The 23,314-nt window shown below is 34.2% G+C and overlaps 3 protein-coding genes across 3 annotated transcripts; all 3 read right to left on the bottom strand.

Moving 5' to 3' along the window:
* Positions 1–690: 690 nt before the first annotated feature.
* LOC117216650 (PHD finger-like domain-containing protein 5A) lies at positions 691–4,002 on the bottom strand. The gene is made up of 4 exons (XM_033463532.1): positions 3,865–4,002; positions 3,451–3,535; positions 2,710–2,900; positions 691–859 (listed from the first exon to the last, which is right to left on the bottom strand). The coding sequence occupies exons 2-4, from the start codon at positions 3,500–3,502 to the stop codon at positions 770–772; spliced, it is 333 nt and encodes a 110-aa protein (XP_033319423.1). The 5' UTR covers positions 3,503–3,535; positions 3,865–4,002; the 3' UTR covers positions 691–769.
* Positions 4,003–4,567: 565 nt separating this feature from the next.
* LOC117216649 (protein claret segregational-like) lies at positions 4,568–8,485 on the bottom strand. The gene is made up of 5 exons (XM_033463531.1): positions 8,095–8,485; positions 6,779–7,779; positions 6,401–6,698; positions 5,296–5,570; positions 4,568–5,205 (listed from the first exon to the last, which is right to left on the bottom strand). The coding sequence occupies exons 2-5, from the start codon at positions 7,777–7,779 to the stop codon at positions 4,785–4,787; spliced, it is 1,995 nt and encodes a 664-aa protein (XP_033319422.1). The 5' UTR covers positions 8,095–8,485; the 3' UTR covers positions 4,568–4,784.
* Positions 8,486–9,432: 947 nt separating this feature from the next.
* On the bottom strand, positions 9,433–12,008 carry LOC117216652 (carboxy-terminal kinesin 2-like). The gene is made up of 4 exons (XM_033463534.1): positions 10,988–12,008; positions 10,390–10,900; positions 9,921–10,277; positions 9,433–9,672 (listed from the first exon to the last, which is right to left on the bottom strand). The coding sequence occupies exons 1-2, from the start codon at positions 11,437–11,439 to the stop codon at positions 10,711–10,713; spliced, it is 642 nt and encodes a 213-aa protein (XP_033319425.1). The 5' UTR covers positions 11,440–12,008; the 3' UTR covers positions 9,433–9,672; positions 9,921–10,277; positions 10,390–10,710.
* Between the last annotated feature and the right edge of the window lie 11,306 nt (positions 12,009–23,314).

Raw genomic sequence — 23,314 nt, 5'->3', positions numbered from 1 at the left:
CATTTTTTTAAATGAACTCACTAGTTTCCATCTTTAACAAAATTCAGTTGCAATTTGTGTAAATTTTATTCCAGAGTAATAATAGATTTTTCACTTAAACTTTACAAATCAGCACCAAGACAAGGCACATATATAGACGGATTGTACATGGTAGGTGCACGATGGGACGTTCAAACAGCATGGACTCTCGATTTAAAGAATTGTTTCCATTATTACCAATAATGTATATTAGGGCGATTACACAGGACAAACAAGATTTAAAGAATATGTCCTGTGTATATATGAATGTCCTGTGTATAAAAACACGATCGCGAGGTCCTACTTATGTGTGGACGTTCAATTTAAGAACTAAGGAGAGAGCTAGTAAGTGGATTCTTGGTGGAGTGGCAATTCTATTACAAATCTAATTTTATTAATTAAATTATGGACTAAATATGCAATTAAAATAAAGATTTTCGAAATTGTCGTAGAGTGTTGGTATTCATTTTTCAAAACACGGTATTATTTTATGCAAGATAATATTTATGTAGAAGAAGTACAACGCTTCTCTACGCACGATTACAATTTATTTCTCCATTTTAAATTTCTTTACAACTTACAAAAACGTTAATTCATACACACATTTTGTAACAAAGAGATTGTATGATCGCGAATTTGAAATTAAGTTTTTAACTTAAAAAATAGATATTATTACAATTTTATAAAAAAAGTTGTTTATTTGCAACATTAGAAACATTTTGTACACATCAAAAATTGTCGGTACCAGTACTTATCTTCTTTTGAACCCATATTTTTTCCTTTCATAAAATAGATCAGTCTTTGAACTCCCAAGATTTACAATCTTTGGACAACCATCACGCTGCAACAAACCAAATTTCCAATCTTAATCTATTACTACACATTATAAGTCATATATATATACATACATATATATATATATATATAAATGCCAGCACATTCTGTCTTCCTTGATATGTTGTAACTGTCTATAACTTTTGATTTTATTGAGATATTTTTTCATATCTTTTTTATGAATATACTTATCTAAATGAATTAAACTGTAGCACTCTATGTTGTAGTTTTATTACCAGAGTACACAATACATAGTATAGTAGTGCTGCACAATCTCTATTCAATTGACATTGTCATAGAAAAAGAATTTAAATAAGATTTAGATGTAAATCCAGCATACTATTTAAAATGGAAATTGTGAATTGAAGTATTTATTAAATACATAAACTAGAAAATTATGTAAATATTTCTCCCTTTCTCCCTCTATCTCTTCCTTTCTCACTATCTCCCTTTACTTGCCAAAGAATATGAATGTTGAATTATAATATATATCATAAATGTCTGTATATTAATGTATAATTTATAGCTAATTAAAAAAAAAGATAAAAATTCTGGCTACAGAGATATTGGGTTTATGCTGGGGTATAAAACATATATATTTAATCTCAAATATATAGAAACATTATACATATAACATTAACAAATTGCTTTTATTAAAAATTTTATAAATTACAAAATATGGGAAATAAACTATACATTTATTATAATTATATCAATCAGGTTGATCAATGTGCATTTGAGTTTAAACATTATTCAATATTGATAGATTTATTCTAATTCCAGCCCGCATGGGGCCAGAGAAATAAACTATACTTTTAAAAGATTCGAGCATTAAATTTATAAATTTTTCTTTAAAAAAGTTGTTTAGATGTTTCCCACTCATCTAAAAAATCGTGAACAATATTATTGAATTCCTTTTGTTGCCTTTCTTATTTTAAATAAAATAAAAATTTCACAAGATATATACATATATATATATAAGTTCAGAAGATTCTGAAATATTATAAAATTATTTCTGTTCAAATTGACTGACTTCAATATGCTTTCAAGTTAATTAAAATACTTGTAAATATGATCATAAATTTATGGTAAAATGAATGATTCTATTAAACAGTTTATTAAAAATTACAAAAACGGAATTTACTCTTCCTACAAAGTCTTTATGTGTGCTTGAATTTGTCTCCATTTATCTCGCACAGGACATGAAACAAGAATTACATGAAACTAACTACTTTTGTAATATAGGTGACAAAATAAGGTACTTCTGTTTAAAGAATCTTATAAAGATCATGCTACTTATAAATAAATTTATAGATAGATATAATAATTGATATACATATATTGTATTCAAATGAAATTGCAGTTCTAAATAAGGAAGTTTATATGCGAAGAAATTTTATTTTTATCAATATATTTCTTTAAAATAATTTCCATTAGAATATAAGATGTTTCCCAAACTATAATTAAACTAATATAATTATTTTTAAAGTTTCTTCATTCCTTACTTTTACTTTATTTTCATTATAACAAAGTAAATAAAGTATTACATACAAAGTCTATAAAATAGATACATTAAAAACATTCATTTAATCAATCTATTTAATCATAATCAATTTTTAAATTTTGTCTTTCTTTGAATCTTTTACTATTCGGCTTTTCTTATAGGAATATATAAAAAATTAAGTAATGTCGTAAACCAGCTTTGAAGTATGACATGAAATGAAAAATAACAAAGATATAAATCACAATAGTTAACAATCTGACCATTTAATAAATCAAATTTCATAATTTTATACTCAGAAATAACGAATGTAATATATTAAGAACACATATTAAATTACTTTTTTAAAAACTTACATCTTTCTCTTGGATTGTACATTCTTTGCAATAATAGGCATCAGACACACCAGGTCCACCACAGATAACACATCTGCCTTGATAAGATCCATAATTGCATTCATCACAAATCCGAACCAAAGTACAAGGTCTTACATAAGAATCACAAATTACACATTTACCGTCACATTTCTCGCATAACCTCCCTATTGCTGAAAATAAAAACTATTTTAATTATATATGTATACATGATGTTATTATTATCATATAGCAATTATACGATATTGGTAACGTTTTTATATATAAATCTATTTATACCATAATTGTAATTTTACTTCTTCATTTTATAAATTTCTAGGTAAATGGAGTACAATGTAAATAGAAGATTAATTTTATAGAAGTTAAAGTAAAAAATTATTTACAGATACATATATCTATACAAGAATTTCGACACATATACTATTGATACATATATATATAATGAAAAATTACATAATTAATTAACAATGAAAGTACAAACAGATCTAATTATTTATTAAGGAAGTTTGTTGTTTATGTAAGAATATCACTATTTCTGATGAAAATATATTATAGTTAAAATCTGTAATAATTAAATATTTATTTAAATATAACAGTAATAAAATAATTTCTTTTGTCTTTAAGTAAGAATTTCATAAAAAAATGCAAAAAATGCAAAAAAAGTATAAAGCAAACTTAACCTAAAATTCAAAATTGCAATTTAAGTACATGTATAAATCTTACCAACTCCCGGTTGTTTTCTACAAAAAATTAAATCTGGATGATGTTTTGCCATATCCCAGAATTAGCAAAATTCTTTTAACGTATACGAAAGACGAATTATTGTATGAATCTTTTCGTATCATACGTCACAAGCCAATACATTTAGAAATTCTCAACTTTGTTTACGTTTTATGGTGCCTTTTAAATCGACGACAGTTTGGACAATTTAGCATACATGCGAATAACTGTTTGAGAATAGTATTTAAAATATACAATATTTAACCAAATAATATGGAAATTTTCAATTTTATATTCTTGTCTTATTTAAGTATACCTAATATGATATAAGATTGTACTAAGGTATCATAATACAATTCTCTTATTACGTATTTTAGCGATTACTTGGGTTTGTTTAGGCGATTTAGTGCCTGTGTATTATTACCGCACTAGTCACCAGAGATTAGAGAATATTAAAAACAGAGGAAATTTTTCTTTCTGTTAGAGATGTAGGAACTAGGGAGATCGTCAGTCAACGTTCATGTGCGAAATTCTGCTAAAAAATAAACACTAAGAATAAGGACCTCTCATGGTCAACGACTATACTATCAATGCGACTCGTCTTCGATGCTCTTGGTAGAAGAAACATTTATAAGCACAGCGGGGAGGAGGGGATGAGCGATCGTGCGACTCTGGCATGTATTAGTAAGCAGAGACATGAAGAAATGTGCGTTCGGCATGGTGCACTGCTAAAGGAAACATATATTGCTAGCCATATTATACACCTATGCATTTATTATACACCTATTATTCTATTTGTATTATACATTGTAGCATGAAACGCTGAATAAAATAAAATATATTAAAATTATGTAATAAGTATAACAAATAAATATATTAACACCAGCTAATACCTATGTCTGGCAGTGTAGAAAAAATTTTTCCTATTATTTTAAATAATACAATTGTTGCCAAAAAACGCAATTGATGAAAAATGTACACGGTTTCGTTTTGTTAAACCGGAAGGGATTGGTTCGAATCAAGTCAGAGACTTTTTTTTTATAATGAATATAATAATAGTTCAAAAAAGTTATTTCTTTTAATTATATACAATATCTTTGAAAATATGGAAATTACAGTTAAACTGAGCAAATATGTAAATTATGTCAGTGTTATGGTAATATATTTTATATTGAACTATTTACAGTTTTTGTTGCGGTTTATAAAAGAAAAAAATAAAATTACACAAAAGAGGATGTGCGTTTACTATATAAAATAGTCTAAATAATGCTTTTAAAAAATAATGCTTAAAAACATTAAAATCTTGAAGTGTAATAAAAATACTATTTGGTGAAACTTCATGCGGAGTTTTGTAGCACTAGTCGTGTTCTTTTTGCATTACCAGGTTTGCAACTGTTTACACTGCTAGCAAATCTCAATGAATTCAATGTTTCGTTATAACATTCGTCTAAAGGAGATACGTTCAGTAACATCAAAGTTTTTGAATTGCCACCCAAAGACGGCATTAATAAATGAGTGAGTTTTGAGTTTCTGTATGGAATATGTTCTTGTTTTTTCAAAAGGGCCAAGATAACGTTGCCCAAGTTTGCTAACGATTTATTAATGTTTTTTGTTTCTGCCAGTCGTACAGATTCTTCCCCTTTTAATCTTTCAGATCCCGCTAGGTCAACTAAATTTAAGTTTCCTATTGAAATCTCCTCTTTTAACTGATGTGTTCCTACAAGCTTTATTCTTGTTACTGAATGTGACCTAGACGACCTAGAAGATTAAATTATGCATTTATTTTTAAGTCTATCATATTTGTACATCCAAGACAGAAAATGCGAATATATGTTTTTATGTATGTACCGTTCGTTCGATTGAGTAGCCGCAACTGCTCTATTACATTGCGCCGTCAAAAGGCACTCGTGCAATTCTTCGGGGCTATTAATTTCCTGTATTTTCAAATTACTGACATACAAATTGTGTCCCTTACTATCAGCCATTTTGATTTCATGTGTCTTAGCTTGAGAATCAAGCAAGTCAACAATATGCTCATTGTAAATCTCAAGGAAACTAGCTTCTATCCGATATTCCCAACCAAGTAATTGAAATTCTTTCATTTTTTGGAATATATGTCGTACCTGAATCATTAAAAAAGATCATACTATTTTACATTGCAAGTAGTAATAATATATATGTATATATATACACAGGGTGGTTGGTAACTAGTGGTACAAGCGGAAAGGGGGTGATTCTACGCGAAAAAAGAAGTCGAAAATACAGAATAAAAATTTTTTTAATTTTTTTTTTTAATTTTTCCATCGAGACAACGATCTACAGTGAGATCCGTTATAACGTGCCGCACGCGTACCGAGCGAAAATTCAAAGTCAATTTTCTCGAAAACAAAGCCTCAAACGAAAAATTTTTATTCTATATTTTCGACTTCTTTTTTCGCGTAGAATCACCCCCTTTCCACTTGTACCACCAGTTACCTAGCACCCTGTATATATATGTCGGAGATGAAAGGACGCCGGAGCCGTCCCTCTGGAACTTCAGGAAAATCCGTAAAATTGCAATTAAAGTTTACAGTCGTAATTTGTCGTCATCCTGCCCAATTGTACTTGTTTGCGATTTGTGATAATAAACTTGGGCTCAAGGCGACCATCAGTTGCCAAACGTAGCCGCGGTCAACGGGACAGGCGCTTCGCCTAGCAAGGGTGTGGAATTATAGTATGACCCTCATTAAAAGAAATACCAATAGAGGTACTTGACAGTAAAACATTCCAACGGTTCCTTCGGACAACGAATACCTGATGTTGAGGCACGTACACAGCACAAGTCCAGTTAGCCCGAGGACCCACTATAAAATCTGGGTTTTTCCAGCAATTCTACAGATTTTGCCGAAGTTCCAGAGGGACGGCTCCGGCGTCCTTTCATCTCCAACATATATATATACTGTTCAATGTATACCGTTCTAGGTATCATGCCTTCCATTTCAATACCCGGTAAACCTTCCATAGTATATGTTTTACCAGAACCAGTCTGGCCATATGCAAATACACAGACATTATATCCCTCTAAAGCGGACTCAACTAACAGGGCTAATTCTTCAAAAATATGTTCTTGGGTAGCAGTTGGTGGGAAGACTTTATCGAAAGAGAACTCTTGCCTGGTTCCTCTCGGTCTTCCGCTGCAACTAACTGAATCAGACCCATCAAATTTTCCTACTTCGATAGTGCATTCATCTACAAAGTTGATATTACACATCCTGGATAAATAAAATAAACATCATTAGGAAACTGTGCTGTATTTGTGAAAATCAAATATTTATATATATAAAATACATACACTTTTCCAAGTTCACTTGGAGTTCTAGGTCGGACTCTGCAAAATACCCTGATATTTCCTTTCATTTCTTGTATTGCATTATGGAGGACTCTACGATCTTTGTCCATGGTATGAACCAATGTTTGTAACTCATTTTTAGTTGCATTTAATTCTTTATTCTTTTCTGTTTCAACTTCTAAACTAGCTTTTAGATCCTTTATTATAAATTCATGTTGTGATATTAATGACTCTTGAGACGAGCATTTTTGTTTAAATTCTACTAAAGTATTTGAAATGCTTTTACATGACTCCTCTGATTCTTTCAAACATTTTGTCAAATTCTCTTTTTCTTCTTGCAATTTACTCATTTCTGCTTTTAATTCTCTGCATTCATTTACTAATGTCTTATTCAAATTTTCATATTCTTCTGCTTTTAGTTTATGTACATTTTCATTTGCCTTTAATGTGTTCATTTGTTCTTGAAGTTCATTATATTTTGCTGAAGTTTCTGCATATTTCTGTCGTATATTGGATAACTCATTACTGGTGTGGGCCAATCGACCCTTTAAGTCCCATTTGGAAGGCTTAGCTGCATTACTGCTGCATTGTACCTTCTGGGCTATGATATTCTGACTAGACTTATTGGTGGTATTATTTCTTAATGTACTACCGACTTGCTGTGTACTTATTTTAGTAGGAGGCTTAGCAAATTGTCTCTTGGTTTCGCCATGTGTAATGGCTGCAACAGCTGGTCTTTTCACAGCTCTGGTAGTAATGGAAGACATAGTCTTCGATCTACTTAAAGTTTGTTTAATTGGAGGTTTATTTTCATTTGAACATTTTGCTATATTTACTGTACTTTTGGCTTTTGTCAGTCTTTCAGGAACAGCACTAGAACTTGCATGGGGCACATCATTTTGGCTTTTTACCATTTTTTGATTATTTTTGTCTGTAGCAATGTTTACTGTGCTGTTAATTACTTTTGATAAATTAATTTTTGGTTTTGGCAAGCGTGATTCCATCTAAACATGAAGATCAATTATTTGGATTAATATAATAATAAAAAAAAGAAACTACATGCTTTAAAACATTTAACTCATACCCATACATGCAAAACCAATATTTCCAGTGTACTGTTTAATTATTACCAAACTACAACATCCATTAGCAGACAAGCCCCCCTTTACTGTTTATGCTGCCCCAAGCCACATTTTATTCAAAACAATAAAACAAATGTAGTTAGTTAAATAGTGGATTACGTGAAATTGAAAATATATTATACATGACAAAAAATTGATGTGTACGATTGATATAAACAACTATCTGACAAAACAAACCTCGTTCAACAAAAGAACACAATTAAGTCACTCGTGGTTACACACTTATCAATTATTTGTTTACTTTTAAATTATATTACCTAATTTGTTATGTTCGCATACACAAAATCACACTAATAGTGTTACTTGTACAGAAAGAAAGAAACGACAGTTTACTTCACTTCACAGCATTCAAGAGTCGGTTAAGCTGTTAAACAACTGCATTTATTTAAACTTGAATTTGCTTGAATGTAGCCAATCAGAGGAGTATAGTATGAGAGCTGAGAACCAATCACTTGAAGACATAGAAAAGATTTGCCCAATAGTAATCACTGATATATGTATTTATACTTGGTTATATTTTAAAGTCGATACACGTATCGATACCTGAATGTGTTGATTCTATTTAATTTTCATTAGCAGTTTGAAACTTAAATAACAATAAATAAAGATTATCAGTTGTTCCGAATTATAATTTTCCGATTATAAAATTATCAATAATTTATTATTTTTATAGTGTCATTAATTGATATTTAATTAAATATTTTAATCAATAAAAATCACTTTTTCCAGATGAGTTAGTAAAATATACATTCAATAACTTTTTGAATATACTTAATTTATGAAAATAATTTATGGTAAGTATATGTAGGTTATGATAAAATATGTATTTCAAAATTAAACGATCAGGCTGTAGCAATGTATTTTATGAATAATTCTAAGAGAAATATTAAATGAGCATAGGTTTGTAACTATTTTATTAAAAATTTTTTAAATAGGTATTCATCAAGTAGTAAATTTCGATATCTAACACTATATATAAAAAAATAAACGTTGTTTCCTTAATTTTCCTAATTCAGTTGTTGCTTATTTGAAAACATTAAAAGTTATTGTTAATATATTTTCTTTTTTTATATCAGATGGAAAGATCAGTATTATACTCTAAAAACTTTCGTGTTTTCGAGAAAACACTCGTGAAATTATAAATGACTGGAGTTTAATTTTAGTTAAATCAATCTTAACTGTCACTATGAATCTTCCGGATAACCTAGTACATTTATACACAGCCAGTTTATTTAATTTCGGAATACTTCCTATTTTTTGAAAAAATGTAAATTATGATAATACAGAGTAATTAAGTAAAAAAATATTTCAGTGTGATTTACAAAATTGATATATGCATACGAATATATATATTTATATTTTACTAAACAGTAATCTTAGTTTCTTATAAAGATTTAATGATCTCATAATAAAAATATTATATTTAAATTTGTATACCTAATTAGTGCATATCCGTGTGAAATTAAACTATATATAAATATATATATAATTAAACTATATGTATATATATAAATATATGTATTTAATCATCACAAGTCTTATATTTATTTTATACAAGTATTATAAATAGATTAGGAATATATTTAGTCTTTGACTATAGATTGAAAATATTTAACTGATCTTTAAATTACTTTTTAATTCATTTAACAAGATCGAACCTATTATCATCTTTTCGCAGGTAACATGGATTTCCAAACATTAGCTATCACTTTTATTATCACCAAGGACTTTGATGCTTAAGTATGTGACGTAAATCTGCAAGAAAACGAATTTTTTTTAAGCAAAATTTCATTTTTATCATGTAATATAAAAGAATCCTGTAATATTTTAAATTTTTATATTACAAATTTGCAAATTTATGACATTTAACAAATTATATCATAAATCTTATCATAAATTAACAAATTTGTAATAAAATTTATAATATTAATTTGTAATATTTTATTTGAAAACATTCTTAAAAATTTTCTAAGTAATTAAGTTTTAATTTAGAATTCTCTTACTTGATTCCTTCATCACTGCAGGATGTCATTACAACATTCATAGTCTCAAACACTTTCTGGCATATAGCTTTCTTATTCCCATAATATTACACATTCACATATTCATCCATATCCGTCAATTTTGCTTTTTCCTTGTGGACATACTTTCTTACCAGAGAATAGCTCTTATTATTTCTCTAATTGGAATTACGACAGTAAATGGACAGGAATGAGTGCTTTTTCAATTGCAAAGTCAATAAAATTTTCTAATTGTGTGAAATCATTAAAATTAATTTTCAACATAGTGGACAAATTTGAATTTATTTCTAATAGTGATATTTGCATAAAGTCATGTATAACCATTCCTTTTGGTAAATCCTATTAATGAAACAAGTTGCATTATAATACTGGTATATAAATATTATATGCCAGTTAATATATTAAACATTAAAAACTAATGATTTAATTGCTATATACCATATAAATTTACCTTCACTCTTATTTGTATTTCTTTAACAAAATACGATATCTGTCTATACTATTACTATTTGTTGGAACTTTGTATAGTGTTTTTGTAGTCATGCTCATAGGATAATAACATTAGTCGCGTTCTTTTTCTATTCTGGGATTAGCAATTGTGTACATTGATAGCAAATCTCAATAAATTCAATGTTTCATTATAATATTCGTCTAAAGGAGATACATTCAGTAATATCAACGTCTTTGAAATGTCAGCTAAAGATTATTAATCTAGATTAATCTAGATTAAGACTATTAATAAATGAGTCAGCTACACAGACATTATACTCTTCTAAGTGGACTGATCTAACAGAGCTAACTCTACAAAAATATTTTTCAGGCTAACAGTTGCTGGGAACATTTCATCGAATGAAAATTCTTGTCTGGTTCCCTTTGATTTTCCACTGCAACTAACTGAATCATACCCATTAAATTTTCCTACTACGATAGTGTGTTCATGTACAAAGTTGATATTATATATCCTGGAGAAAATAAAATAGACGTCATTAAGAAACTGTGCTGTATTTGTGAAAATCAAATATTTATATATATATATATAAAATACATACACTTTCCCAAGTTCATTTGGAGTTCTAGGTCGGACTCTGCAAAATACCCTGATATTTCCTTTCATTTCTTGTATTGCATTATGGAGAACTCTACGATCTTTGTTCATGGTATAAACCAATGTTTGTAACTCATTTTTAGTTGCATTTAATTCTTTATTCATCTCTCTTTCAACTTTTAAACTAGCTTTTAGATCCTTTATTGTAAATTCATGTTGTGACAGTAACGACTCTTGAGACAAGCATTTTTCTTTAAATTCTATTAAAATATTTGAAATGTTTTTACATGACTCCTCTGATTCTTTCAAACATTTTATCAAATTCTCTTTTTCTTCTTGCAATTTATTCATTTCTGCATTTAATTCCCTGCATTCATTTACTAATGTCTTATTCAGATTTTCATATCCTTCTACTTTTAGTTTATGTATATTTTCATTTGCCTTTAATGTGTTCATTTGTACTTGAGGTTTACTATATTTTGCCAAAGTTTTTATATATGTGTTTTATCAGTTGTATTTTTTCCTTCATCAGTTTTTGAGGAACAGCATTAGAACGTGCAAGGGACGTATTATTTCATATCATTTTTTGATTATTCTTTTCATAGCAATATTTACTGTGCTGCTAGTTACCTTTGATAAATTAATTTTTGGTTTTGGCAAGCATGATTCCATCTAAACATAAAGATCAATTATTTGGATTAATGCAATAACAAAAAGAAACTACATACTTCAGAACATTTAACCAATATCCATATATGCAAGATCAATATTTCCAGTATTCAAACTACAATATCCATCATTAGACAAGCCCCCTTTTACTGTTCATGGTGCCTCAAATCACATTTTATTCAAAACAATAAAACAAACGTAGTTACTTCAGTAGTGCGTTACATAAAATTGAAAATATAACGAGCGATATAAACAAGTATCTGGCAAATAAATCTCGTTGTGCAAAAGGACACAAATAAGTCGCTCGTAGTTACACATTTATCAATTATTTGTTTTGTCATTTATAATTATAATTATAATTTGTTTTGTTATTGTTATTTGTAATTATAATGTGAAATATTAAATAAAAAAAAATGTTACGAGCTGTCTTTCTTGTATATCTTCTTCTTCTTGTTTATTTTTTAATAAATATTTTGATGGTTCTGGTACGGCATTCCCCTTCAACTTTTTCCTTCTATGCGTATTTTTTGTAGGACTTGATTTGAACATTTCGGATAAAAATTGGTCAGCATAGACACCCATGTTTCTTAAAGTGGAGCTGGCATAATATTTTAGGTTGGGAGTGCCTGTTAAGAGAATAGTGCATATAGATAGTAATAAAAAGTAATATAGATAAAAAGAGTAACAAGAGTATAAAAGATAAGGATAGAATGACAATCGAGGCTCGAAACTGAGATAAATTTAGAAGTCAGCATATTGGCGTAACATACAGAGCTATCCACTTAATTCGGAATCTACGCTCGCGAAGAACATTGGAAATGGCAACAATGTACATGTACATTTACTATGGCAATCAAATATTGCGAGCCATCTATGAGCTGTCCATTACTGATGTTAAATCTGTTATTTAAAAATACGTTTGGCTTCTTACCGTTCCAACATAAATAAATTCCGTTGTTTGTCGACTAGTTCGACAAACTCAGGCACTGCAATACGAGAGTTAAATTAATTTCTCTTTAAACTAGTCTAAATTCTGTGAAGTGTCTTGTTATATCTCAACCGTTTAGCTTGTTCCTTATTCTTACTAATAGAAAATGTTCAAAACGTTAGAAATGAAAATTACTAAACGAAATAGAAAAAGAGTCTCGATATTTGTAAGAATGTGAACAATTATTTTCATGCTTCAATATATCTGTCGGAGATATAGCAAAAGAGTCAACAAACACCGAAACCCCCTAATCACTGGACTACTTGATACGACGGACCAGATCCGCAGGCTGAAGAGGCACTACCCGCTAGACCTAAACGCTGGATTATTTATAATATAAATACATATTACATATAAATTATACTTATCTATAATAAGTTAATACATATTATAAATAATCAGCCATGTCACTGCGCCACGCCAGAAAATTTACTGAAAATTCTCAACGCGAGAATTGATTGTAATTTTAATAAATAAAAAAAAAATATATATATATATATCTGTCGGAGATAAAAGAACACCGGAGCCTTCCTTTTGGAACTTCGGGAAAATCCGTAAAATTGTGATTAACGTCTATAGCCGTAATTAAACAATTGCCGTCATTCTACCCAGTTGTATTTATTTGAGATTTGTGACAATGAGCTTGGGCTCAAGGCGACAATTAGTCGCCGAACGTAGCCTCGGTCACAGGACGAACGCTTTGTCTAACAAAGCTATGGAGTACCCTCATTAAAAGAAATATTTGTAGAGGTACTCTAAAGTAAACATTCCAATGGTTCCTTCGGGCAAAATGATTACCAGATGTCGATGCACCTACACAGTAAAGGTTCAGCTAGCCCGAGGACCCGTTAGAAATCTTAGGATTTTGTTAATTAAGGTTCTTCAAAAGGACAAGCAGTCTTTGTCCCAATTATGGGAAGATCGGAAACAATGCTTCCGCTAGCAACAAGCTAGCTCAAGGGCGGCTAGCATCATTTTCTAGCCACCAACATGGAAATTGACCAATTAACACAACGTCAATTTCCCTCACTTTCCGAACGAAGGCGTTCCTCGACGAATCCGATGATCTCGTGCCCTTAGACACACCCCATCATAGTTTTCCTCTGGAGCATCATCGCGACGGAAAGTCATTCTCTCTCGTGAGGTCGTATTAGCGAGTGACTTGTCGTCTTTACGCTCGGTGGATATTCCACGTTTTAACCAAGAGTTAGTTTAGTAATACTTACACTTACAGTGCCGGTTATAACAGTGCAAGAACTTACGACCATCGTGCGCGAGTTAATTCAGTCGCTAGTGCAAAAATCGAGTGTGAAACCCAACAATTTTTCGCCACCGCGTTTTAACCCTGAAACCGCGGGCTCCGACTCCGCTGCATGGTGCGCAGCTGTCAATCTGATTATGGAGGAAAATCTTTTAGAAAGCAGTGCCGTGAATATAATTTCAATAACCAGCGTCGAATCGATTTCTACGTAGTGGAAGCATCAACTGGTAGATCAAGTCATCCGGGTGAGTCGTTTCCATTTTACTTCGATTTTGGAGCCGAGTGTTCGCGAATTAAAGAATCTTGAGGTTTTCTAGCAAAAGAACGATTGATGTAGCAGCAATGCGAGGAATAAGAAATATTTGTACTAAACGTACATCTCAAATCTTGTCCGTTGCAGGTATTAGTGGTTTTACATTAGAGATAAATTTTTCGTGTCCTCGCTTATAGTTATTTAAAATACGATATCGCGATTGATCGTTAAATTTTAAGTCAAGGTTTTGACGTAATATTACACAAAATAGCCTCGCTATGTGTAAAACAAAAATAATTAATGCCTGTAATAAAACCGCTGAAAACGAGATCGATGTTAATGAAGTTGATACTGATGTACGTGGTAGTGATAAAAGTCGATTAATCTTTCTTTTCGAAAATTCAAAGATTCATTCGTTACGGGTTTCCTATGTACTCGCGTAAATACAGGCCAGTTAGAAATACGATTAGTTGATCCTAACGTCACTGTGTAAAGAAGCCCTTACAGACTTCGCGAGGAAAAGCGCAGAATAGTACGTGAGAGAATAGGCGAATTAATTAGAGCAAAAATTGTAAGGCCTAGCAATTCGCCGTTCGCGAGCCCTATGTTACTCGTGAAAAAGAAAGCTAATAAAAGCTAAAGAAAGCTAAATAAAAATACGGTATCCCTTACCCCTTATTGCTGATCAAATCGCGAGATTGCAAAACGCGAGATACCTTATTAGCCTGGACATGGCCAGCGGGTTTCACTAGATTCCCATTCATCCTAATTCGATAGAGTATACCTCGTTCGTTGCCCCCGATGGTCAGTGCGAATACGTGTCAATGCCGTTTGGATTGAGCCATCCGTTTTTCAGAGAGCCATTCTCAAGGCCTTAAGTGACCTCGCTTATTCGTATTTTTTTTTTTTTTATTTATTTATTTTATAATTTTACAATTTGTCCAGTAGGACATTTGGTAACATATGCTTATTCGTATGTCGTTGTTTATTTGGACGATGTTCTGATTATTGCCGACTCCATAGAACAAGCTCTGGAAAGGTTGCACATTGTATTAAACACCCTCGTAAACGCCGGATTTTCTTTCAATTTCGCTAAATGTTCCTTCCTGAAGATGTCGGTACTATATTTAGGATATGTAATTCATTTTTTTTTTTTTTATTTATTTGTTGAAATTACAATCAATTCTCGCGTTGAGAATTTTCAGTAATTTTTCTGGCGTGGCGCAGTGACATGGCTGTTTATTTATAATAAGTTAATGCTTATTATAGATAAGTATAATTTATAAGTATTATAAGTAAGTGCATATGCTTAATTTGGATAACTAAATGAATCTAGCGTTTAGGTCTAGCGGGTGGTGCCTCTTCAATGTAATTCATAACGGAGAAGTCCGTCCAAACTCGGGTAAAATACAAGCCTTGAGTTCTTTACGAGCTTAGGCAATTCATAGGTTTGGCCTCTTACTACCGAAAATTCATTCCTAAATTTTCACAAGTAATGAAACCCCTGTATGCACTTACTTCTAGTAGCAAGAATATAACTTGGACGGATAGGCACAAACAAATAAGACAAAAGGTAATTTCCGTCCTGATTGACGCGCCGGTGCTAATGATATTTAATCCTAATTATCCGTTAGAACTATTGACGCTAGTTCGGAAGCATATGGGGCTATTTTAATGCATAAGGTCGAAGGTAAAAATAGAATAGTAGAGTATTACAGTAAATGAACTAGCCCTGCGGAATCTAGGTATTATTCCTACGAACTAGAAACGTTAGCAGTTGTAAACGCCGTCAAGCATTTCCGTCATTATCTACACGGACGAGAATTTCTTGTTGTCACTGATTGCAATTCTTTGAAGGCATCCAGTAATAAGGTACATTTAAATGACAGGGTTGCAGGTGGTGGGCTTACTTACAAATTTTTAATTTTGACGTCATGTATCGAGAAGGTAAACGAATGGCACACGTAGATTTCTTTTCGCGGAATCCCATATACACAACAGGCAAGTTAAGTGGTAAAAGTGATTTGAAAGAATGTTATTGTTTTGGTCGATGCTTTCACTAAATTCATATACCTGCATCATACTCGTAAAATAGATTCCCCTAATACCATCAAAGCGCTTATGTCCGTCATATTCTTATTCGGCAGTCCCTGCCGGATAATAGCGGACCAAGAAAGATGTTTTACGGGCAAAGAATTTCAAGATTTTTTTCAAGATAGACACATTAAACTCCACTTAAGGGGGGGGGGGTTGTAAGGTTAATTCGAACAAAAAAAGGCATGTTTTTGTGAATTTTTTGTGACGACACAGTTAAAATCTCTTTTTTAAAACCAATAGTACATTAAAGTACGACATTTGAAGAATATTGTATTAAATTTTGACGGAGAAATATTAAAAAATACGGCAATGGCAGCAATTATTCGGACGTGTCCCGGAAAAAAGTATAATTGCGGTGCCCCTCAGAACTTTTTTTTTTTTTTTTTTTTCGTGGAGGAAACCTTCATAGGCGCCCCGCGCCCTCCGGAGAGGGCGCTGGGTAGTGCCGGATTCGTACCGGCTAAAACCTTCACGGTGGCCTGTCCTGACGCCTGAGTCGAGATGCACCCGGGATCTCTCCCGAATTACTACCGGTTACCCCCGGGCGTCTATCTCTCCTTTTTGTCGAAGGGAGGCGTCCTGCTCTTCTTGGACCGCTGGGGGGGACCACGCCCCCTAGCGCCTCGCTCCTGCTGCGTCATCCTGGGGACCCCGTCCCCTGACGCCTCTTCCTGGTTCTTCGCGCTCCTACGGTGGCCGCGGCGGCGCCGGTGGCGGCGTCGCGCCCCTGCGGCGCGTTGTGTTCCTCAGGCGCTGCGATGTCCTGGACGGATCGCGAGCTCGCTCCCGTTTTCTTTCCACCCGCTCCTTCGCCAGGATGACCTGCTCGCAGTAGGTGCGGATGGCGGCGAACTCCTGGCACCCTCTGAGCATGGCCGCGACGACCGCTTCGGGGGCTAAGCTCTCGCCGATTTCGAGCCGTAGGACGCGTCGTGATTCCGCCCACGCCGGACAGAACTCCAGCGTGTGTTGCGCCGTGTCCTCCTCTTCCTCGCAGTGGTGACAGACGGACGTCGCCTCTCGCCGAATCCTTAGCAGGTACTCGCCGAACACTCCGTGGCCGGTGCGCACCTGCGTCATCCTGAAGGTCAGCGGTGCTCCGCCTCGATCCCTCCAGGTCTCCCAGTTGGGAAGCACGGCGCGAACGGCCCGGTGCGGCCGCACGGCGTCCTCCTGGATCAGCTGCGAGCGCCATCGTTCCCACGTCTCCTCCTTCGCCTCCTCCCGGATGTTCGGGGCCGGCTGGCTGGCGGTCGATGGCGTCGGGCCCCTCTGGTGTTCGTACACGCGTTCGAGCGCCAGGGCTTGCAGCTCGAACGGGGGGGATGCCGCCAGCACGGTCGCCGACACGACCCCTCAGAACTTGGTGCTGGATCATCTGAAATTAAAAAGTTAAAGTTCATTCGTTAGGTAATAGTTTTCCCCAGGTAACGCTGCGAGGGTTTTTCGAAATTTCAATTTTTCACTTTTTGGAACACTTTGAAGGGAAACACGCGATTTTGTGCGAAAATTTGCGGCTAATTTGTTATTGTAAAATAAAAATAATTAACAAATTTGAAAAAACTCTGTGGTGTTACCTCGTAAATTATGTACAGAAATAGTGTTCAAAATTTCAGCTCTTCGGCTGTTGCTGCTTTTTCTTCTTTTATAGCAGATTAAAAAAATCGATTCGCTACTTCTCTTACAGTCGAGCACATTTCTTTCACGCAATCATTGTACGTCGGTTTTGATAAAAACCTACTAGACAAATCCATCAAGCCGCAGAACTTTTCACAGCCAACTAATCCAAGGCCTAATATCCTCATCACGAAAACAAACCGATAATTAACATCGAAAGTACCAGAGTTTATTCTTGCACTAGACGGAACATTTGTAATCTGTTTACAGCATTCGCACGACACTTTGATGTCAAATGCAAGACCCTCTTTCTTAGTCGAATGAAAATTTACTTTTCCATCACATTTCACACACTTCACTAGCGTAGCAATTGTTGAAAAGACTAATAAAAAATCAATTATCCTACAATGTTCTTCAAAATCCTTCGTGACTTGATCTTCAAAGGTCACTTTTATTTTTTTGGCTGACGCGCTACTTGTTGAAATGCCTTCGTTTTTACGTTTATGCGGAGGTACATTTTTTCTAGGTCGATATAATCTCGAACCAGTTGATTGTCTATCAGATCTTGTAATTTTTTTAGGCATTTTAGTAATAATTTAACCCAAAACTTAATGAAAACGGAGCCAAAACGCACCTGTACGTCTGCTCGATAGAATACTCCTACAGTAAATTTTATACTGTACACTGGCAAAATATACAGTACAGGTATAAGGAGGTTTGTACTTAAGTCGAAATTTCTATAAATAGATCTGGGGGGTAAAATTAGGTATTATATAGAGAGAAAGACGTCTGCCAGGTAACAATAGGGCGCTCGGGTCGGGCAGGTAATAAAATCCGACATGTGTCAATTTTGCTCCAATCGACTGGAAATTTTGACACAATATTCTTAAGATATTATGCATTAAATTAAAAAAATAAAACAAAATGCAAAAAAAAAATTTAATACCTTCCCCCCCCCCCCCCCCGCTTAGGCACCAGTAGAAAGAAAGCAAAGGTACGAGGAAGACAGACGACACATGGAGAAGGAAGTAGAGGGATCGGAAGAAAAAGAATCTGAATCAGAGAGAGAGAGTATGAGGAAAAAATAGTATAAAAAAAGACACGAAGAAAAGAAATATAAGATGGAAACAGTAGCGCAAACAAACACGTTTACAATACGAGACGTCAAGAAATCACTTTCATATTTCACTGACGACGATAAATTATCAGTACGTAAGTGGATTTATCATTAAAAAGAAACAGGTACATTATTGCAGAAGAATAATTCGGCAGGGATTGCCGAATAAAAATATAGCGGATTTAAGTGCTGTAATGGTGTTAAAGGAATCTAATTTACGGGTATGATACAGGTATACAAATTTTGTAAAAGTTACCGCTCTTACCGCTTAATTTGCCCATTATATCCATGTGTACCGTATCCCAGGGTATGCTGGTCTTAGGTATGGGATGTAGTTCAGCTTGTACTTTACCTGAACTAGCCTTCGAAACTCGACAAGCATGACAGTTTTCAACGAATTTGCGAACATATTTCGCCATTCCTTCGAACCAGTAATACTCGTATAGTTTCTCAAGCGTTTTATCCCAACCTAAGTGCATAATGGACTGATGCACATGGTTAATGACGGACCACCTGAAACCCCTTGGGACAATGGGCAAGCAAAGAGTTCTGCCTTTTCTCTGTATTTTACGATGGAGTGTACCGGACCGTAATTCGTACGTATTCGCAATGTCTTCCGCGAGCTCTTCGTTTTGCAATTTACGGACGATCTCAGAGATTTGTGGGTCGCGACGTTGTTCTGCTAGCAACCAATCGTCGGAGATTTCGGATAGATTGATTTCTTTCTCTACAATTTTGTTGATCGTACGATGATCCAGATCTACGGGGTTTCTCGAAAAGAAATCTACATGGGCCATTCGTTTGCCTTCCCGATACATAATGTCAAAGGTAAAAGTTTGTAGGTAAGCCCACCATCTGTAAACCCTGTCATTTAAATGTACCTTGTTACTGGATGCCTTCAGAGAATTACAATCAGTGACAACAAGAAATTCCCGACCGTGCAGATAGTAACGGAAATGCTTGATGGCGTTTACAACTGCCAGCGTTTCTAACTCATAGAAATGGTATCTGGATTCCGCAAGGCTAGTCCGCTTGCTGTAATACTCGACTACTCTATTTTTACCTTCGACCTTATGTATTAAGATAGCCCCAAATCCTTCTGAACTAGCATCCGTATGTAGTTCTATTGGATAATTGGGGTCAAATATCATTAGCACCGGCTCATTGGTCAGAATAGAAATTACTTTTTGCCTGATTTTTTCGTGTTTATCCGTCCAATTTATCTTCTTGCTACCGGAAGTGAGTGCATACAAAGATTTCATTACCTGTGAGAATTTAGGAACAAATTTTCGAAAGTAAGAAGCTAGACCAATGAATTGCCGGAGCTGTGTGACGGTCGTCGGTGCGGGTAAGGAGCTCAAGGCTTGTACTTTACCTGGGTTTGGACGGACTTCTCCGTTATGAATCACATAACCCAGATAAAGTACTAACGTCTTCAAGAAGGAGCATTTAGAAAAGTTAAAAGAGAATCCGGCGTTTACGAGGGTATCTAGGACGGCGTTTAATCTTTGTAACGCCTGATCTATCGTATCGGCGATAATTAAGACGTCATCCAAATAAACGACAACGTATGAATAAGCAAGGTCACCTAAGGCATTGAGAATGGCCCTCTGAAAAACAGATGGTGCATTCTTCAATCCAAACGGCATCGTCATGTATTCGTATTGACCATCGGGAGTAACGAACGCGGTATATTCAGTCGAATTCGGGTGGATAGGGATTTGGTGGAACCCGCTGACCATGTCCAGGCTTATAAAGTATTTCGCCCTTTTCAGTCTCGCGATCTGGTCAGCTATGAGGGGAAGGGGGTACCGATCCGCGACGGTGTTTTTATTTAACGCTCGGAAGTCTACACATAATCTATCCGAGCCGTCCTTCTCTTTTACAAGTAACATAGGGCTTGCGAATGGTGAACTACTCGGCCTTATGATTTTTGCTCGGATCAGTTCGCCTATCCTCTCTCGGACTATTCTCCGCTCCTCCTCGCTGAGTCTATAAGGACTTCGTTGCACGGTGACGTTGGGATCAATTAAACAAATTTCTAATTGGCCCGTATTTACACGAGTCCGCGGGAAACCCGTAATAAATGACTCTTTGAATTTTTCGAGAACAGAAATCAATCGATCTTTATCGTTACCAACTACATCAGTGTCGACCTATTATGTGTCGAGATATTATTGTATGGTGGATGAACGTTGTTTCGGTTATAATTATTCGAAGGTGTCGGATGTTGGTATCGAATTCTATTGTTCGCTTGTTTTAATTCTCGTGTTGCTTTCACGGCTTGGCGGTACGCATCGTCCAGTCCAAGGATTGGTATCCTGCTATCTTTACTCGTAAATACACCTCGTTTGGGAGCCCCTTAACGAAAGCTTCCCTCGTGTCTCGATCTATCCTATCTTGAAATACGGTGCCGTACTCGTATCTTTCCCCGTTCATTATCGCCAGTCTGAGATCTTTGACGCGATCTATGTAGTCCAAAATATCTTCTCCCGGTCGTTGAAATACTGTAGCTAATTCCCCTTTATATTCGTTAACCGTTTTTCCCGGACCGAACATATCTTTTAATTTATTCCCGAAATCGTTTAAACTTATTACTTCTGTGTCTTCTACGGCGAGAAACGCGTGTCCGCGAAGCTTATTCGTTAATAATTTTACTAACTGAGATTCTTAATGCCTAGGAACCATGTTTCGTGCGCGCTCGCATGCTCTTAAAAATCGAAATACCGAGGGTCGATGTCCGTCGAACACCGGTACTGTCTCTATTGCATCTTTTGACTTAATTGGTTGGGGATTAACTTCTGTCGGTATTGTCGCTTGGGAAATTATCGGCGATGATACGGGTGTCTTGATTTCTTTTTTTGTTTTCAGTGAACGCACATCGTCTTGTAATTTATTCATTTTTGTACTCATGTCGCGAAAATTCGCATCCCATGCTTTAAGTTTTTCCGATAACATCAAGATCATGTCTTTGTCCAATGATTCTAATTTAGTCGCCATTATTTCTTAGGTATATATTTTATCGATAATCGTAACAACTTTAATCCTCCGTGGAACCTATCCCACCGTCTAAACCAACTTTAATCCTCCGTGGAGCGCATCCCATGCTTTAAGTTTTTCCGACAATGTCAAAACCATTTCTTCGTCCAACGATTCCAATTTAGTCGCCATTATTTCTTAAATATATATTTTATTGACAAGCGTGACAACTTTAATCCTCTGTGGAGCGTATCCCACCGCTGCCACCAAAAATTAATCTCTGTTACGTATTTATTTGTTTAAATCGATCAAATTTTAAATTTAAATTTTATTAAATTTATTTTCCGTTTGAGTTGAATTTAATCGGAAGGGAAATATTGAAATGATATGATTGCGTATGAAATATTAATTTAGATTTCTGATTAATACGGTAGTTGCTGCCACCAGAAATAGTCTAAGGACTATTTCGAAAATTTTTTTTATTATTATTATTATTATTATTTTCTTTAAGCTAGAAGTGTTAGTGTGTGATGGGTATTGTTCGTCTGTCGTGTCTTTTGGTAACTACTAGATTGAATTCCCAGGCTGGAAGTGCCTCTGTAAGCACCTTCTTGGCTGTAGGAAAACAAATATTTGTACCTTCGTTTTTTGGTAACTATTAGATTGAATTCCCAGTCTGGAAGTGCCTTTGTAAGCACCTTCTTGGCTGTAGGAAAACAAATCTTTGTACCTTCGTTTTTTGGTAACTATTGGATTGAATTCCCAGTCTGGTGTCACGTCCCGCGCTCCGCGCGTGCCGTAACGAAAAATAGAAAATTGCAATATACAAACAACGCGAGTGACAGTTCGAACACTCCAAAACAAACGCACGGTATAACGAAAATGGAAATTCCTTGATAAAAGACTAATTAAACGTAGTTATATATAGAAAACTAACATACGAGCGTAAATGATAAAATAGAAATAAATACTCTAACGAAGTAATAAATATGAAAAATATAACATAACCTATACCAACTAACAACCCGAGCGAGGTGCGAATCAATCTGGAACAAGAACAATTATATCCGACGACAGGAAAATATACTACAATTAATTAACGAAGATGGAATACGCAAATGCAAAACAAACTATTAAATAAAACCAACTAGTAAATCGAAGGAACAGGTAAAATCTAGAAGTTAAAATAATTATATACCACATAATAGCAAAAGAGAATAAGTGGAAGACACATTTTAATTAATCAACAAGAAAAGGAGAAATTATAAAACAATTAACTAATAAACTGAGTGAACTGCGAACTCACCTGATGAATCCGAAATAAAATAATAACAAGGAAATAATTAGGAA

This window comes from Bombus bifarius, unplaced genomic scaffold (genome assembly GCF_011952205.1).
Source record: "Bombus bifarius isolate JDL3187 unplaced genomic scaffold, Bbif_JDL3187 scf7180000010305, whole genome shotgun sequence".
Classification (NCBI taxonomy): domain Eukaryota; kingdom Metazoa; phylum Arthropoda; class Insecta; order Hymenoptera; family Apidae; genus Bombus; species Bombus bifarius.
Note: the sequence above shows the minus strand (reverse complement) of the source record. Positions and strands in the feature narration are given on the sequence as shown.